The sequence below is a fragment of the Rhinoraja longicauda genome, chromosome 33 (assembly GCF_053455715.1).
Source record: "Rhinoraja longicauda isolate Sanriku21f chromosome 33, sRhiLon1.1, whole genome shotgun sequence".
Lineage (NCBI taxonomy): Eukaryota > Metazoa > Chordata > Chondrichthyes > Rajiformes > Arhynchobatidae > Rhinoraja > Rhinoraja longicauda.
The window spans coordinates 2,176,728-2,195,969 of record NC_135985.1 but is presented as its reverse complement, the minus strand read 5'-3'; the positions used below and the strand labels follow the sequence as shown (position 1 = coordinate 2,195,969).

Below are 19,242 nucleotides of genomic sequence, written 5' to 3'. Positions count from 1 at the left end.
TGAGCATTTGACAGCACTGGGCCTTGCTGGAGTTTAGAAGGATGAGGGACCCAATTGAAACTTACTAAACAGTGAAAGGCTTGGATAGAGTGGATGTGGAGAGGATGTTTCCACTAGTGGGAGAGTCTAGGACAAGAGGTCATAGCCTCAGAAGGATTCCTTTATGAAGAAGATCAGGAGGAATTTCTTTAGTCAGAGGGTGGTGAATCTGGAATTCTTTGCCACAGAAGGTTGTGGAGGCCAAGTCATTGGATATTTTTACAGTAGAAATAGATTAATTCTTGTTCTACATGGGTTGTGGGAAAAAGCAGAAGAATGGGGTTTGGAGGTAGAGATAGATCAGCCATGATTAGATGGCAGAGTACACTTGATGGACCAAATGGCCTACTTCTGCTACTATCATTTATGACCTCAAGAAATAATTAAGATTTAGCAATTTGTTGAAAACATGCAACATTTGCTTCAGTTGGAATGAATAACGGGAGCTACCTATGAACCAAATGCAAACTCGGTGTAATTAACGCCAAATTTGTTACTCCAAGATGTTGTTTTGCCAGCATAATTATTTTGTTGCATAAATCTTCCTTTGGAATGAAAATCAAAACAAGTATACACAAAGTTGCACTTTAAAATGTTTTTTATTGCTTCTTGTTAATTAATGCCAACTTCATTCCTAGTGACAAATATATTACAGATCTTAAATGAAATGTTTCACAATACAAAACTCACATCAATTCCCAACAAATTTCTGTACAATGTCCTCCCAGACAATGCTGGGAAATCAGATCCTTAATAAATTTAAAACTTAAAAAAATATGTAATGACTGGCTTTTTCCCCTTCTATTTGATGTGACTTTATTCTTAAGTTAAAATGAGGTAAAATGGATCTTTTAGACCATCTACTTCTTGCCTAGGGCTTTTTCCAAGTTATTCTTTATGGCATCCAAGAAGTCAGTAGTGTTCACATAGTGCTCGTTCAGTCGGACACTGCAGAAGAAAATTAGAACAAATTCAATTTTAAGACAAACAATATTTATCTTGTGATTAAGTTCTCCTGCATCCTTATTTAAAAGATCTGGGGCATAACAACACGAGACCTTGCAATTGATTTTCTATTTGTTTAACATCTGCAACCAGCAAATGTCACCATGGATTCCTTGGCAATGACAATGCAATGGTTGACATGCTGACTCCCACTCTTAAATAGTGATACAGTGTGGAAACAGGCCCTTCGGCCCAACTTGCCCACACCGGCCAACATGTCGCAGCTACACTAGCCAACTTAACTCGTCCTCTCACCCAGGTAACCCCCAATGTATTTACTCATTACACTCACACCTTCACATAACAGACCATATAAAAGTGTGGGTGACAGTAGCAGTTCCCCATGCTTCTTGCCTTTATAACCAAAACTCAGCAGCTGTAAAGTACCAAGTTAGATTGCCCCCTCCAACCCATGATCTCTACACAATCTTTGTGAAAATCAACCTAAATCCCCATGTCCTCAGTCTCGGCTACGTTTCTCTAATTCGCATGATGGCCATTTCAGCCTGGATTATAATTTGAATGCTCTAAGACAGCCCCCTAATAAATGCAAACTAGTCAAGTGCTGAGATGAGCCTAGCTGATAAAAGTAATTTCTGCAGTCTCTTTGCACAGATCAAACAGTTCATTCTAAACAACCTTGTATTATCAGTATAATTTGATTGTAAAATAGTAAACTAATCAAAGTCTCCAGAAGGACTTGGAATAACAATTGATGTAATTAAAACACTAAACTTACTGGCTGAGTCCATGGATACAACCAGCCAGATCCTTTGTCATGACACCACTCTCAACTGTTTCAACGCAAACCTGTTCCAATGTCTGAGCAAACCTTTAAAGGGAAAAATTATGTTAGAACATCTGTATTCGCATGTTTAAATACAAGTTGAAATGGAATTGAACCCAATACTGTTGCTGCAGATAGAAGCTATGCCCAAACAGTTCCTGGAGGATTAATACCAGATTTGGGACTGGTGAGCATTTTGCTGAAACATGGAATCATATGAACCAATGCTGTGCTGTTCCAACCTAGCACTTAACCCTGGTACGTTTGACTGTAAACACAGGTGGCAACTGCCCATGAATTAGGCACAGAGCACACAAGGGATACACCCAAGATGAGGAGTGTGTCGGAAGGAACTGCAGATACTGGTTTAAACCAAAGATAGACACAAGACACAGCCTGAAGGGTCTCAACCTGAAATGTCAACCATTCCTTCTCTCCAGAGATGCTGCCAGTCCCGCTGAGTTACTCCAGCTTTTTGTGTCACCCAAGATGAGGTGGCCATTTTCAGGCATCTCTCTGATGTCAGCTGCAGGGTGTGATATGAATCAAGGAAGTGTTGCCCAAGACCAAGAAACACACTCCTGATGTCAGCTTTTACAGTCACCTCTGTGCCAGTCATGCAATGACATCCAGCCACAGGATGAATAAGGGACTCCACTTGCACTTGAAAGGTCCTTCCCAGGCACTTATGCAGTTTGTCAATTTCTTGCTATTCAGGAAATTCACCCAGTCTGGCCAGTTAAGAAAAGAGTACAAGTTGTCAGGGGTTTGGATGGCTAAGGCTGAGTAGGTTAAATCCACATAGTCCTATCTACAAATGCTTACAATGTTGTACATTGATTAATAAATCAGTGACCAAATTAAAACCATTTTAGGGCCAGATTCATTCCATAGGCTCTTCAGTGACCTCTACAGTCGGGAAACCATACTGCCATGATTGGACTAATCACTGAAAGGATGCAATGGCTCCATAGGTCCATGGATGGATAAGCAGCTTCGATCTCAAATTCATCCAGGGATACCACATTTTTGAAATGGTAAAAAAACACAGGATGGTCAGAGGAGAACTGACTACATGCAAAATTCATTTTTAAATGACTTTTAAAATTATGCGTGTAGTTTCCAAACAGGACACTGGGAAGCCTGTGGAATGAATCCAATCCTAAAATTATTTTAATTTGGTCACATGATCCATATCCCCCCTATACCTATATAAAAGCCTCTTAAACGTCACTGTAGTATCTGCTTCCACGACAGCCAGCACCGTACAATTTAACTGAAAACCCGTGTTTTTACCTAATGAGTTCTTGATTGCCATCCAGCTTCCCCCGGTGCTCAAGGCCTCGAGTCCATGCAAAAATACTAGCAATAGGATTGGTGCTAGTAGGATTGCCCTGCAAAAGGAACATTAGGATCAGCCCTTTCCAACCAAGAATATAGTGCACTACTGTTTCACTGAAGCTATGATATTAACACAGACTTAAATATTCAAAGATTTAACTCTGCATTATCAAAATTGTTTTCAGTTGAAGTTAGAAGGATAATCTAACCAGCTTTAGTAATTTTAAAGAGAATTAATTAATTACTCAGAGGAAAAGATAGGGCTGGAGGATCAAAGCAAGGAATAGAATTAATGGTACTTCTAAAGACGAAGTACAGGCGTGACAATGGCACCACAGCAAACGGAGATTCTAATTAATAAATTCACAGTTTGAGATTAATTCTACAACAGCCTACATTTAAAATCCATATTTAAAGGGCTCCCTTTTGGATTAACACCAATGAGAATGGTAGTTAATGCAAGTTCAAGACCAATTAAGCATGGATTATTGTAAGAATGCCCAGATAAATTAGGTTTATGATTGAGCTTACTCCGTGTAAAAGGTAGTCAAATATTCATTTTTGGAAAAGCAATTCTCAGGCGACATATTTGTGAAACCATTTAAGAACTGTTATACGAACATCAGGGTTGTGCAAGACAAAGCAGTCCAAAGGAAACACAAAGCCCCAGTAATCTTCATTCCCAATGCCACGGCCCATTTTCCCAACCATCAACCTCACTGCATACCTTCTGGTGTTCTCTGTAGTGACGGGTGACTGTGCCATGTGCGGCCTCTGCTTCAATTGTCTTCCCATCAGGACAAATCAAAACAGAAGTCATCAAGCCAAGAGAGCCAAACCCTAAAGAAAAACAAGAAAACGTTTATAAAATGGACCAGTTTATAAAATTCAGCATCACTCTAATGTGGGATCTTCAACATTGTCGTAGAGCACAATATTCAGCAATGCGAGCTGCCTTTGCAATAATATTTATATTATAGATTTACTGGGTTTAAAACACAAATCATTTTCAGTACTATTTTAAGCTTCATGGCACAAAGCAAATGGAGCAATCAAAGCAAGAAGGCTTTCAATCCTTAAAGGGGCAGCGAAGTTGAAACTGCACTTCTAATTTTGGTATGAAATTAGACATGTATTATTAGCACAGATGGTAGAATCAGAACATGTAAACAGGCTCAGCTAACCAGTCTGTGCCAATTAAATCTGTATTCTGGGCTAGTCACTTTTGCCTGCATTTGGCCCATGTGTCTCTAAACCCTTCCTATCCATACACATGTACAAATGTTTTTAAGATTACCTTGACAATTCCTTGTGGCGTTGCTTTTAACAGATCTTGGCTGTTCATGCTTTCAACAGAATCAACATCCTCAGTATCTACATGGGCTATAACTGGACTCTCCAACCCCTGCATTTTTAAATTTCTCCAGCCCCAGAAATACACCACAAAATCAAACTGGGTTTAAAAAAAGCCATACTTTCCCCCTTTCCAATTTCTTCACAGACACCCTATGTTTTCTTCAGCTTGCGTGGACAGAGCCGAGAGAAATATACATTGTTAGATTTCAAAGACAAGTTTACTAATGATGGTTAAAATATGCAATCACCTTGAGCTAGAATATCAGACTGCACATCACCATCGTAGTTCTTGCAGGCCCACACAAATCCACCAGAGGACTTCAGCACTTGGGCAACCATATCATCAATGAGGCGGTGCTCATACCATATGCCAGCCTTCTCAAATTCTCCTTTGTACTTTCTGTGGATGAAAGTTATTAAATACAAAATGATAAATCAGCACAAAAAGCTATTTAAATAATCATGTAATTCAGTGGATATTTTTAAGGCAGAGATAGATAGATTTTTGATTAGTACAGGTGTCAGAGGTTATGGGGAGAATAGGGTTAGGAGGGAGAGATAGATCAGCCATGATTGAATGGCAGAGTGGACTTGATGGGCCGAGTGGCCTAATTCTACTCCTATCACGTATGACCTTATAGTACAATAAACAAAAAGGAACAGTGAATGTTTTCTGATGACCTGTTGAAAGTGCTGGTTCCGTTACTCATTACCACTTGTTCTGCCACTTTAAACATTTGAATACCAAAATCCTCATGCAAACGTTGTCTACCCTCAACCATATTAGTAGCAGTCAATTTAATAAACATGCAATTCATCATTTTTGCCATTCAACCATCAGATTTTCTCCACCAGATGAATTACAAACTGTAGGACAGCGGGAATGGCAGAATTCAGATAGCTGAATGGTAATGGCTAAAGGCACATGTACATTTTGATGTGATATCTCAAAGTTTAAAGTGTCAACTTTTATTTTGGACAAAGGTTGCAAGAGAAGCAAGACATACTTACTGCTGAAAAACCTCTTCAAAAATGTCCTTGAAACGCCCATCATAAGCCTTTAGAATAGTATTCTTTGTACTCATGTAAAGTGGCCACTTTTTCTGCAGAGCATATTGAAAGCAACTGTGTGCAAAGCCACTGATGGACTAAAGAAAGCAAGAGGAGTCAGTCTGACTGGAAGGTAGAAACAGGCATTCTTAATTCAAACATTTCATTTCAAGCTCGTTACCCACCCTTTCTGAATAAAGGGCAGATGCAAAGAGTGCACCCACTGGAGTGTTTACATTACACAATGGAGTCAACAAACAAGCCATTTTTAACCATTTTTCTTTAAATTAAAGGTCTGGAAGACAGAAAAATTACGGCTCCAAATTACCCAGATCCCATTTGCCTACTCCTTGCCAAACCTGCAGATAACATTGCAAATACTGCACATATGTTGGGCAAAGCAATGTTACATATTGTTAAGTCCGAATGCCATTTCCAGGCCTGAACGTACCAAATTTGATGACCTCCATCCTTATGGCCTTGTCATAACAAGACATATCTCTACCCCAAAAAGGGTAATGGACACCCACTCAAAATACTAAAGGTAGGATTGCAACTCCATAGTAAACAACAGCCTTGCTTCAAGGAATTGCACACAAAAGAAAATCCCACACTGGTCCTCCAGCAGACCTGTCTAGTTGTGAAATAGGCATAATTGGAAATTACCTCATCCGTGTTGTACATGCCCATTCCGACCCCACCTCCTAGAAAGTCAAACACCTCCCACTCCTTAACAGCACTGGCATCCTTTGGAGTGAAAACCAACTTGAATTTTCCTGGTTTGTCCACCACAAAGTCCGTAGCTTTGTACTGTAAAAGAAACTCAAGTTAATCGATTGGAGATACACAAAAAAATCTAAACAGTTTAAAAAAGACAGCAATAAGAATGAAATTCTATAACATGAAATTGATTATTTCAACTCCAATTAAAACTGCTGAATGCAAAACAAAATGTATGCATAGGTGTACTACACTGAGAGAATAGAATTTAAATTGAAAATTACTCTTCGTAAATGACATTTAAAAAGATATGCTGGAAGAAAAATATTGGTTTGCATCGAGGGTTACAAAGCAGGGCTTTGAAGTGATCTATAGGAGAAACTAGTCAGAATCAACCAGACTAGCAGAGGCAATAACATTCTTAATGAAATGAGACGAATAAGCAGAAATGGTAATGTGGGCATTCCTAGCTAGGTCACAATTTCGGAATCACTTACCTGGTCACCATATGCATGTCTGCCTATGGTAATGGGTTTAGCCCAACCGGGAATTAATCGAGGGATGTTGTTGCAGATTATTGGCTCACGGAAGACTGTACCACCCAAGATGTTTCTGATTGTACCATTTGGACTCTTCCACATTTTCTTCAGTTTAAATTCTGCAAAATCATGAACAATAGAAGTGTCAATTTAACAACTCAAAGAATGATCTACATGCATTCACATTTCAACATTTTAAATACTGTACAAAAAAGTCTTGCACTTCTCTAAAGCTAATTAAATGACCTTCTGTATGCTTCCAGTTGTAGGTCAAGATCTGACACTGCATTCAAGTTGTAGTCGTAACTGCAACATAAACACAAATTAAACTGCTTCATAATGTCTCAACCTCTCATGTGTTTTATAGTACACATTTGCTACCTGACCTACTGAGTTCTTCCAGGACTGTTTTACTACAGCATTCTCTTCCAATCCTTGCACACTCCGATCTCCATCTCACCAGTACAATACCGGTCACTCCACCCCTGCACTCTGGTCAGCTGATCGAACTTCCACTCGTCCATTATGTCATCACAATAACGCACACGAGCGTGCCCCCTGTCTACAAGCCCTGGCTAAATCACCCGTGTCCATCCACACCACACAAAGCAACATGAAGCTCACTCTGTTAAATATCCGGTCCCTCAACAATAAAAGCCACATTCTGAATGACTTCATCCTGGAAAATAAACTGGACTTCCTCTGCCTGACAGAAACCTGGCAACAACCTCTGGATTACCTCCCACTCAACCTCACTACACCCAACGGATACTCCTACATCAATAAACCACGCTCGGAAGGCCGAGGTGGTGGGATTGCCGTAATTCACCGACAGGACTTCAAGATCAACCTCATCGCCATCTCATCTGCTCCTTCATTTGAACACCTGGCTTTCAAACTCTCTGGCCACACACAGTTAGTCATGGCAGTTGTCTACCGCCCTCCCAAACCACACCCATCATTCCTTTCTGACTTCTCTGACTTTCTGACCCAGTTCTGTTCTCTCTCCCCCTCAATCCTCCTCCTCGGTGATTTCAACATCCATATGGACTCCACTGACTCCACAATAACCGCTGACTTCACTGAAATACTCAACTGCTTTAACCTCACTCAACACGTCAAATTTCCCACCCATAACCGTGGGCACATTCTGGACCTTGTCTGCTCCACTGGACTAAATCTACATCACCTCTCTGGCTCCGACCCCACCCTCTCTGATCACTTAGCCATCACCATGTCTGTCAACATTCCCACCCCAGCTCCAAAGCAAAAACGCAAAATCAACTTCCGTAAGCTGAACTCTGTTTCACCTACCTCGCTCTCATCCTCCCTCTCTGAAATAATGTCCGCCTCTCCCTTCGTTGACCTCCACAGCCCATCTGACCTCACTGACTACTACAACCACACTCTCTCCTCCTGCCTCGACCAGCTTGCACCTATAAAAACCAAAACAGTTTCCTTCACCCACTCTGCTCCCTGGTTTACCCCTGAACTCCGCATGATGAAAACTCATGCCCGCCAACTTGAAAGACTCCGCAACAAAACAGGTCTCACAATTCACTCCCAAGCCTACAAAGACCACCTGCAGCACTACCAAGATGCCCTCTCCCGCACCCACTCCACCTACTACTCTCAAATAATTCACTCTGGCTCCGGAAACCCAAAAACACTCTTCTCTACAATAAACAAACTCCTCAGCCCCCTGGACACCATCTCCCAATCATTCACAGTTGACAAATGCACCACTTTCCTTTCATGCTTCCAAAGCAAAATAGACAACATCTACAGCACCTTAACCACCAACGCACCTGCTCCCCCTCAAACCACCTGCCCCCCCTTATCCTGTCAACCCCTGCCTCAGTTCTCCCCAGTCTCCACCACCGACCTCTCTGACCTCTTCACAGGAATAAAAACTGCCACCTGCTCTCTGGACCCCATCCCCTCCAGCTTTGTCAAGGCCTGCCTTCCTGCTCTCTCTCCACTTATCACTGCAACAATAAACTCCTCCCTGTCCACTGGCATCGTCCCGCCATCCCTCAAAATCGCTGCTGTCACAACCATTCTGAAAATACCTGGTCTAAACCCTGACACCCCAAACAACTTCAGACCAATCTCCAACCTACCCTTTCTGTCCAAAGTTTTGGAACGTGCTGTAGCTTCCCAACTCAAACACCACCTCTCTACCAATAACCTGTATGAAACTTTCCAATCCGGATTCCGCTCCAACCACTGTACTGAAACTGCACTCCTCAAAATCACAAACGACATTCTCCTCTCCTCCGACGCTGGCAACCTCAACATCCTCATCCTACTTGACCTCAGCGCCACCTTTGACACCATAAATCACTCCATTCTCCTCACCCGACTTGAAACCTCCTTTAACATCACCGGCACAACCCTATCCTGGTTCAAATCTTACCTCTCTGACAGACACCAGTTCATCTCCATTAACAACTGTAAATCCCCCACCGCTCCCCTCCCCCAAGGTGTCCCCCAAGGCTCAGTCCTTGGCCCCCTCCTCTTCATCCTCTACCTGTTCCCCCTTGGTCAATTAATCCGCCGTCATGGTCTCAACTTCCACTGCTTCGCCGATGATATCCAGCTCCTCATCTCCACCAAGTCAATCTCCCCCACCACACACTCTACACTGACAAACTGCATCACTGAAATAAAATCTTGGCTTCAATCAAATTTCCTCAAACTCAATTGCAACAAATCTGAAATCATCATCATTGGTCCAAAAACGCTCACCAAATCCACCCAAAACTTCATCCTCAACATTGATGGTCTCCCAGTATCCACCTCCCCTCACATCCGGAATTTTGGAATCATCTTTGATCAAACCCTCTCCTTCGACAAACACATCACAAAGACAGCCTTCTTCCACCTCAAAAACATTGCCCGTCTCCGTCCATGCCTCTCCTCCACAGCTGCAGAAACCCTCATCCACGCCTTCATCACCTCCCGTCTGGACTACTGCAACAGCCTCCTCTATGGCGCACCCTCAAAAATCATCAGTAAACTTCAATACATTCAAAACTCCGCTGCCCGTCTACTCACCCATGACCGTGACCATATCACCCCCGTCCTTTACAAACTCCACTGGCTCCCCATCCCCCAGAGAATCCAGTACAAAATCCTCCTCATGACCTACAAAGCCCTCCATAACCTGGCCCCATCCTACCTGACCGACCTCCTCCACAGGCACACTCCCACCTGCACCCTCCGCTCTGCTGCTGCCAATCTCCTATCCCCCCACATCCGGACCAAACTCAGATCCTGGGGGGACAGGGCTTTCTCCATCGCTGCTCCCACCCTATGGAACTCACTACCTCAAACCGTCAGAGACTCCTCCACACTCATCACATTCAAAACATCACTGAAGTCTCACCTATTCAGTACTGCCTTCAACCACTGAAGATCACCCCACCCTCTGTCTCCTTTCTCTGTTCGTTTACTTATTTATCTATTTATTCACTTCCCTATGTTCTCTAAATCCCTGTAAAGCGTCTTTGAGTATATGAAAAGCGCTATATAAATGTAATGTATTATTATTATTATTACAATATACATCTTATCTGCCCCATTGGAGTGACAGTCCAACCACTTTTTGCAATGAAGTATCCATTAGTTTTACATAGGAGACTATTTGGCCATTTGGGTTTCAAGGTCATTTTATTGTCACGTGTACCAATTAAGGTACAGTGAAATTTGAGTTACCATACAGCCATACTAAGTGAAAAGCAACAAGGCACAGCCACATAAAATAAAAGTTAACATAAAATCCTCCTCATGACCTACAAAGCCCTCCATAACCTGGCCCCATCCTACCTGACTGACCTCCTCCACAGGCACACTCCCACCTGCACCCGCCGCTCTGCTGCTGCCAATCTTCTATCCCCCACCCCCTCCGGACCAAACTCAGATCCTGGGGGGACAGGGCTTTCTCCATCGCTGCTCCCACCCTATGGAACTCACTACCCCAAACCGTCAGAGACTCCTCCTCACTCACCACATTCAAAACATCACTGAAGTCTCACCTGTTCAGTACTGCCTTCAACCACTGAAGGTCACCTCACCTTCTGTCTCCTTTCTCTGTTCGTTTACTTATTTATCTATTTATTCACTTCCCTATGTTCTTTAAATCCCTGTAAAGTGTCTTTGAGTGTATGAAAAGCGCTATATAAATGTAATGCATTATTATTATTATTATAAACATCCATCACAACGGCTCCCCACATTCTTCACTGGAATGAAGGCAATATAGTCTAAACTTCTCCCTCTTTATTCTCCCGGGTCGGGGCTGTCAAACCATCCGCAGTCGGGGCCATCAAAGCTCCAACATCCAAATCCCTTTTCTACAACCTTGTTTCTCTGGGCTCTCAACTCATTTTCTCATGTCCATCAACATCTCCAATTCTTTTACCCACAGGAATGGATAATTTATAGTAGCCAAATAACCTTCCAGCACAAGTTCGGGACATGGAAGAGACAAGTACCAGGTGGAAACATATAGCCATGGGAGAACATGCAAACTCCACACGCAAAGCCATAATTAAACTGTGGAGCCATAATTAAATGTCCACCAACATTTCCGTCACCTACAACGGGACCCCACCACTGGCCATATCTTCCCATCCCCTCCCCTCTCTGCGTTCCGCAGAGACCGTTCCCTCCGTAACTCCCTGGTCCACTCATCCCTTCCTACCCAAACCACCCCAACCCCGGGCACTTTCCCCTGCAACCGCACGAGATGCAACACCTGTCCCTTTACCTCCCCACTCAACTCCATCCAAGGACCCAAACAGTCTTTCCAGGTGAGACAATGGTTCACCTGCACCTCCTCCAACCTCATCTATTGCATCCGCTGCTCTAGATGTCAACTTATTTACATCGGCGAAACCAAGCGCAGGCTCGGCGATCGCTTCGCTGAACACCTGCGCTCGGTCCGCATTAACAAAACTGATCTCCCGGTGGCCGAGCACTTTAACTCCCCCTCCCATTCCCAGTCTGACCTTTCTGTCATGGGCCTCCTCCAATGCCATAGTGAGGTCCACCGGAAATTGGAGGAGCAGCACCTCATATTTCGCCTGGGCAGTTTGCAGCCCGGTGGTATGAACGTCAACTTCTCCAACTTCAGATAGCTCCTCTGTCCCTCCCTTCCCCTCCTCCTTCCCAGATCTCCCTCTATCTTCCTGTCTCCACCTATATCCTTCCTTTGTCCCACCCCCCTGACATCAGTCTGAAGAAGGGTCTCGACCCGAAACGTCACCCATTCCTTCTCTCCCGGGATGCTGCCTGACCTGCTGAGTTACTCCAGCATTTTGTGAATAAATTAAACTGTGGAGACTGGAGTCAAGGAAAGAAGCTAAATACATGCCATACAGCCTTTATATAAATGCACTTTTGCATAATATGAATCTGCTATATCTTTAAAGAGGAAAATAAAATTTGCATCCTTGCATCAACAGCATGGTTACATTATTGTATCAAAAGCTGTGCAGCATCAGGCTGCCTATTTCCAAGGAAAGCAGTGTAGCTAGTAACACAGTACTCATCACTCCTACTCAAATTTGGGTTGTTTTGATGCTTCCATACATTTCTAGTGAATACTTTAAATTATAGGACACATGGGGATTTTTTTTCCAGCCTAGTTTATTTTTGAACAATTAGGATCAATAATCTCACGTGCATTTTTATCCTAGATTGGCATTATCATGGCCACAGCATCATCAATAAATTAGGCAATTTGGTTTGTTAATTGAAGGTTAAATATTGGCAGAAAATTAGAATCTGGTTTAGTTCAGCCAAATAAAAGACCATTACATTCTTAGGTTTTCTTATCACCAGGGCAGCAACGTTGCAGGACTAACATAGCTGACACACCAGCAGAGAGCAAATTTCAGAATTTCATTGGGGCAAAATTGACACTAATTAGACTGAGATAATGCAAATCTTGAGGCACCGAAATACTAACCATAGAAATACCAAGAAATAAAATTAATCAGTAGTTATAGTTTTACTAACTGAAACAGAAAAGAGAAAAGGATGCATTTACCTACTACTCTTTCCTCATCAGGAGTAATTGTAGCACATTTAACCGCAACATGATACTTCTGGGTTGCTAGTGCAGAGTCAATAGTAACCTGATCATTAGTAGCATCCCGATGTGGCAATCCCAGATCAAAGTACTTCATCTCTACATCAACATTGGAAAGGATGAGCTAAAGTTTAAAAAAAAAGTTTATTTTCAGATAAATAATAGTCAGACATGCAATAGCAAGAACATTCAGCAGGTTTACACAGTTTCACAATATTTTGACGAATCAATAAGAAACAGTATTGCACAGGAATAGACCACAAACATTACCAAACATTTTGACAGCTGACACGACAAATTACATCCGTCTTTCCAATGAGAAATGCAGCCTTTGAGAAAAGCAGTAATTTATTTCCCACAACTGTACACTCTGCTCTGCCCAGCTACTGCTCTATGCACTAAATGCCCATTACATTAAAAATGTGACATCTAAAACAGTTGTGTTGTGAGATGATACTGATCTAATTTCCATACATGGTCACTTCATTAGAAACTCAGTTGCTCAAAGTTCCAGGCCTTTCACCGCCACCTCAACTTAGTTTTTTTCCAACATTTGTTATTTTTCCTGCATATTTACAACATTAAACTCAATCCATCTTGTTTAATCAAAAACAGTCCGTCTTTCCTTGAACCAATCCTGCCTATCCATTAAATCCAAAAGTATTCCTTAAAAATTCTACATGTTTAAATATACCCTCATTTCAATATCCTCTGGTATCAGCGATTTAAAATAGCAGCTGAATCTGAAATCATGCATTTCCCAATCTCCGATTACATGCCTATGGCACACTCAGTACAAACAACTATTTGTTAACATCTTGTTAGAAAAATATTTACCCTCCAACTCAAAAATTGCTAGTGTCAAATAAAAGCTCAAATCTTCAGCCCACTTTAAAACACTTTACATTAAACGTTATTTACTGATGAATCCCCACTGCCAGACAAGCACTGTCAAAATTACAAGAGCAAAGAACCCTACCTTTTCTTTTATAAAAGCCCAGATGATGCGGGTCATCTCATCACCATCCATTTCAACCACGGGGTTAGTCACTTTAATACGCTTGTCTGCATCTGTTCAAATAAAGGCCGCTTAGTCAAGTAATCCAATCATTCAACCATTAAAATTAAGACCATCTATTTAGAACAGCTTATTCAATTAGGGTTTAAATGCTGCAATAGTTCTTTCCATCTTAATTAAAAATTGAAGTTAGTGCTATCTTTGAAAGGATCACAAATTAGGATCTACCTTCCAACTACAATAAACCAGATCCACAGTTGCCAATGAAAGGGCAGTATCCACAAATGGACTGTTTACAGTAATGATGTTTGAAAGATAGAAATGTAGTATTGCAGTTTGTTAAATTTGATTATAATCTAGGAAACTATTGAGAAGAGTTAATTTCAGGACTATCAATGAAAATAGAGGCAATTTTAATAAACTGTAACCTCGGAACTGCGGACACCAACCTGAAAAACGAAAGCAGGATTCTTCCCAATGTTTCAAACACAACAAAAAGTGAAATTAATTTCTTTGCAATGATTGGAGGTAAATCAAAAACCTTAGTAGTTTCAAGGTTATTGTGAAGTTTGAGGGCAATTATATGCACAGAATGCTTCACTGCTCTGGGATACAGCCAATTCTACATTCCCAGGATTACACGTGTTAGCTTATAACCGTCTACTCGCGAAAAGGAGCAAGATATTTACACGGTGACATTTGAAGGTCGCATTATTTGTAGCAAAAAGCCAATGTCCATACAAAGTATTTGTATAACAAACTTTCGATCATCAGATTGTTTACCCCGATCAGACAAGAGATAGGCAAGATTTCCTCGTCCCATATGCAAAACGTGTACCGGATAGTGAAACAGCTTCTCAGAAACAAACAGTGAAAAAATCATTAAAAGTGACAAAATAAAACCAATTTCCTCAAAGAAAAAACAGGGCCTAAATTGAAAACATTACTGTAAGGTCGCCATGACCTACCAGCTAGGGAGAAATCAAATAATCAGAGGAAGTAGTTTCTCCCAAAATTGTAAAAATCTGAAGTTCTCCTTTAAGGAACTGAGAGATGGTAATTTAAAAAACTCAAAACAGAAATAAAGTATTTTGGAAAAGGCATTAGCTATGATTCAACAAAACCAAGATTTGATGTTCTGAATCATGCAATGTATGGCATGCAGAAAAGAAAACAAAGAATAGAAGAGATACAAGGAACTGCAAATGTTGGTTTATACAAAACAAATGTTGGTATAATTCAGCAGGTCAGGCAGCATCAAATGTGGATGATGTTTTGGGTTGGGCACCTTCTTTAGACTGATTGTGGTGGTGGTGGTGGGGGGATAGGAGGGGGAAGTCGGAAGAGAGGCGATGGCAGAACAAAGCCCGATATGTTCATGGCCTGATGTAGCTACAGGTACAGGTGAATATAGTCAACATAAACTCTACATCTGATTCCACATTCAGATTCTGTTCTTAAAATCTTAGTTCATTGGGAATGGTCAAACGGGAAATTTCATTACAATGCAATCTAGTATTTATGGAAGATCTGCAATGTTAACTTCAAAAATAATATTTCAAGTCAATGTCCTCCCATCAGAGCAGAGGAAAGTCAGCAGATGAATGGCTAAGATGCATGAATGCCAAGTGAGAAGTCTGTGATTGGGTAGGAGGCACAAATTTGATGAAGTGACAAAAAAGTGACAGGGAAAGGTGAAATAAATGAGAGCAAGATAGTTAAGACACAAAAGCCAAATTATCTGAAATTGTTGGATTCATTATTCAGTCTTGAAGTAAGAAATCAGGAGAGAATAAAAATGTAACCCACACTAGAGTATAGAATGATCATACCACTCTTCCATTTTAAAAATAGAAGTCAGGCCTGCTGTCAGGTGAGAGATTTAAAAATCACATCAGCAACCAGCAACCAGCAACTGATTCGAGATTAATCTGGAATAAGCACTTTAGCAATAACAAGTGAGAATAAATTTGACCAATGGACAAATCTCAACGAACAACTGTTTTAACTGTGCAATCCAGAGAAAAGGGAAGCATTTACAACAGACCCATCCCACACATGGGATCAGATTACAACTCTAAAATTCAATCCGCAGCGCCCATTCAGAGGCTACATTATGCGAAAGACACGAATGTTAAACGGATTTTTGCGCGGCCGGATTCCACTTCATAATCAATGTCATTTACTGCCATTGACTAAAACAAGAAATGTTACAAGTGTCGTTTTTTTCACGCATTGAAAGTTTCCAGGTCAAAAGAGCGACCGGGGATTGTGCAGCACATGTCCTCTCATTTCATGAAAAGAGGGCATTAGGAATATAACAGGCTGGGACTAGCGGAAGGCAAAGGCAAAGGCTCACAAAGCGGATTACTGCAGCAGATGCGGGAACCGCTGAGTGAGGCGGCCACGTCAGTGGGAGAAAAGTGAATGGGAGGAGAGGGAGGGGAAGGAGAGAGGGGGGGAGGAGAGAGGGGGGGGGAAGGAGAGAGGGGGGGAGAAGGAGAGAGGGGGGGAGAAGGAGAGAGGGGGGGAGAAGGAGAGAGGGGGGGAGAAGGAGAGAGGGGGGGAGAAGGAGAGAGGGGGGGAGAAGGAGAGAGGGGGGGAGAAGGAGAGAGGGGGGGAGAAGGAGAGAGGGGGGGGAAAGGGGGGGGGGGGAAAGGGGGGGGGGGGAAAGGAGGGGGGGGAAAGGAGGGGGGGGGGAAAGGAGGGGGGGGGGAAAGGAGGGGGGGGGAAAGGAGGGGGGGGGAAAGGAGGGGGGGGAGGTTCCAGGCCCGGCGCCGCCGACCTTGAGTTGACCTCCTGGGGGAGCAAGGACATTGCAGCGGGCCGGTCACTGCGGCTCTCGGAGGGCGGCCGACCAACTCCCAGAGCCCACCACCACGTCTCCTCACCACTACCCGTGGAGGCGAATGTGCCGGCGATGAGGGGGGAGGCTGGAAGGAGCTAATGTCGGGCAGCCGGAGGGAGAGATATATGGAAGAGAGAGAGATGCCCGCCACGCCATCAGGGACACCCGTTACCCGAGCGACAGTGGGGGGGGGGGGGGGGGGGGCTGACGAAGCCAGGTGAGGAGAAGAAGATGAGAGAATGCGGCGAACACACACACACACTTACAGCCGCGTCTCTGGCATAGTGCTGGCGCCGCCGCCGCCGTCACCGCGGTGGTAATGGTGGTGTTGGTCTGCCGGCCGATGCCGCTGCTGGGGCCGAGCCGACTCCACGCCCTGATGTAAGCCGCCATCTCTCCCGCTGCCCTCTGCCTTTGTCGTCGGTCGACTCTACCTCGCGCCGCCCTCCGCCACGCGCGCTTTGTACCGCCGCCCGGCTCTCGTGCGTGCGTGGTGCACGCGCCCGGCGTCAGCGCTCCGCCCGGCGTGCTTACGTCAACCCCCCTCCGACCAACCACTGGTCTGGTATTCCAGCTGGGATGGGAGGGCGAAGGACGCTGACGTCAACGCGCCGGGCTCTCCAACGCGCGAAGGGGGGGTCGCGGACGTCAGCGCGCTGGGTTCCCCCTCCCCTCGACCGCCCGGCCGTTGTGAAGACGTCGTCCTCCTCCTCCTCGTCCTCACTCGTCCCGCCATTTGCCCTGGAGGGGCCTCACTCACTCACTGACTGGCCCATCCATCACACATACCTTCTAGCTGAGGAAGAGATTTCCAGGTAAACATCCTGGGTGTTCTTAGAAAGCACCTTGAAAATAAAAAGAAGAAACACGAGGTAAAAGACATAAAAACAGCTTTTTCCCCGTGAGTAGTAGCTCTACTCAATAACCAAAAGTCTGTCGTCTCTTTTTGCTCTGGTTTATTTCACTCACACGTTTAAACCGTAATGATTTATTCTTAATGTTTTATGCTTATTCTTAATTGTTTACTATACGTTCGTGTTGTTACTTGCGAGCAGAGCAAAGGCACATTCCTTGTATGTACATACCTGGCCAATAAACATGTTCATTCATTCACTCATTCATTCATTCATTCCTTGTATGTGTACATACCTGGCCAATAAACATGTTCATTCATTCACTCATTCATTCATTCATTCCTTGTATGTGTACATACCTGGCCAATAAACATGTTCATTCATTCACTCATTCATTCATTCATTCCTTGTATGTGTACATACCTGGCCAATAAACTTGTTCATTCGTTCATTCATTCATTGGACAGGTAGACACATAGACCCAGGTAGCCAATAATTGCTAGCATTTATTTCAAGAGGGCGAGAATACAAAAAAAACAGGGATGTAATGATTAGCTGGTGTCAGGGGAATATGGGGAGAAAGCAGGAGAATGGCGTTAGGCAGGAGAGATAGATCAGCCATGATTGAATGGTGGAGTAGACTTGATGGGCCGAATGGCCTAAATTCTGCTCCTATCACTTATGACACAAAAAGCTGGAGTAACTCAGCAGGTCAGGCAGCATCTGTGGAGAGAAGAAATAGAGCTCACTTCATATGGGTAACACACCACCCACTGAAGAAAGGTTCTGACCCAAAACATCACCTATTCCTTTTCTCCAGAGATGTTGGCGGTCCTGCTGAGTTACTCCAGCTTTTTGTGCCTATCTTTATTGTAAACCAACATCTACAGTTCCTCCCTACACATTTGGACAGGTACGTGGATGGGAAAGGTTTAAAGGGATATGCATATGGACCCAGTGGGTTGTTTTGTACATTCAGGTTGTTGAGGCAGGTACTGTCACAATGTTTATGAAACATTTGGACAGGTAAATGGATAGGACAGGTTTAGAGGGATATGGGCCAAATGTAGATGGGGCATGTTGGTTGGTGTGGGCAAAGTTGGGCCGAAGGGCTTATTTCCACACTCTATGACTATAAACAGAGAATTTGTGCTTATATATAGTGATAGTCTTGCTTAGCTGAATGCACAAAGATATTTCACTGTGCCTTGGTGCCTACATGAAAAGAGCTGGCAGAACGATAGTGGGAGGAAAAATTACAGCATTTAAAATAAATTCTGCCTGACAAGATTAGTTTTTCCAGCACTTTGTGTTTTACTGAAAATTCCAGCATGGAGCATGCACACCCAGGGTAAACGACACAAGCTGTGCACCACCTACCCATCTCTTCAGGCACCTCCTGCCTCTTGTTCAGAAGAGTTGGTTCATATCTGCTTCATTGACACACACCTTTTTCCTCCACAGATGCTGCTTGACCTGCTGAACCTGCAGGGTTTTAAAAACAAGTCATCTTCAATCTCGAGGGACTATCCAAGTAGAAGATCCAATAATTAACCAAGATGAGAGAAATAGGTACAGGGGGGCG

The 19,242-nt window shown here is 43.2% G+C and overlaps 1 protein-coding gene across 1 annotated transcript; it reads right to left on the bottom strand.

Annotated features, from left to right (window-relative positions):
* Positions 1 to 619: 619 nt before the first annotated feature.
* idh2 (isocitrate dehydrogenase (NADP(+)) 2) lies at positions 620 to 17,302 on the bottom strand. Its single transcript, XM_078427140.1, has 11 exons — positions 17,070 to 17,302; positions 13,917 to 14,008; positions 12,896 to 13,061; positions 6,796 to 6,956; positions 6,245 to 6,388; positions 5,540 to 5,676; positions 4,777 to 4,928; positions 3,900 to 4,012; positions 3,128 to 3,225; positions 1,784 to 1,876; positions 620 to 987 (listed from the first exon to the last, which is right to left on the bottom strand). Exons 1-11 carry the CDS (start codon positions 17,194 to 17,196, stop codon positions 900 to 902), a joined length of 1,371 nt encoding a protein of 456 aa, XP_078283266.1. The 5' UTR covers positions 17,197 to 17,302; the 3' UTR covers positions 620 to 899.
* Between the last annotated feature and the right edge of the window lie 1,940 nt (positions 17,303 to 19,242).

Excerpts from the sequence above, each read along its gene's own strand:
- idh2 (XM_078427140.1), bottom strand. The coding sequence starts at position 17,196 with ATGGCGGCTTACATCAGGGCGTGGAGTCGGCTCGGCCCCAGCAGCGGC. Across the intron at positions 4,013-4,776 it reads GTCTGATATTCTAGCTCAAG|GGTTTGGCTCTCTTGGCTTG; the intron begins GTGATTGCATAT and ends GTTTTTCTTTAG. Across the intron at positions 3,226-3,899 it reads ACTACAGAGAACACCAGAAG|GGCAATCCTACTAGCACCAA; the intron begins GTATGCAGTGAG and ends TTCCTTTTGCAG.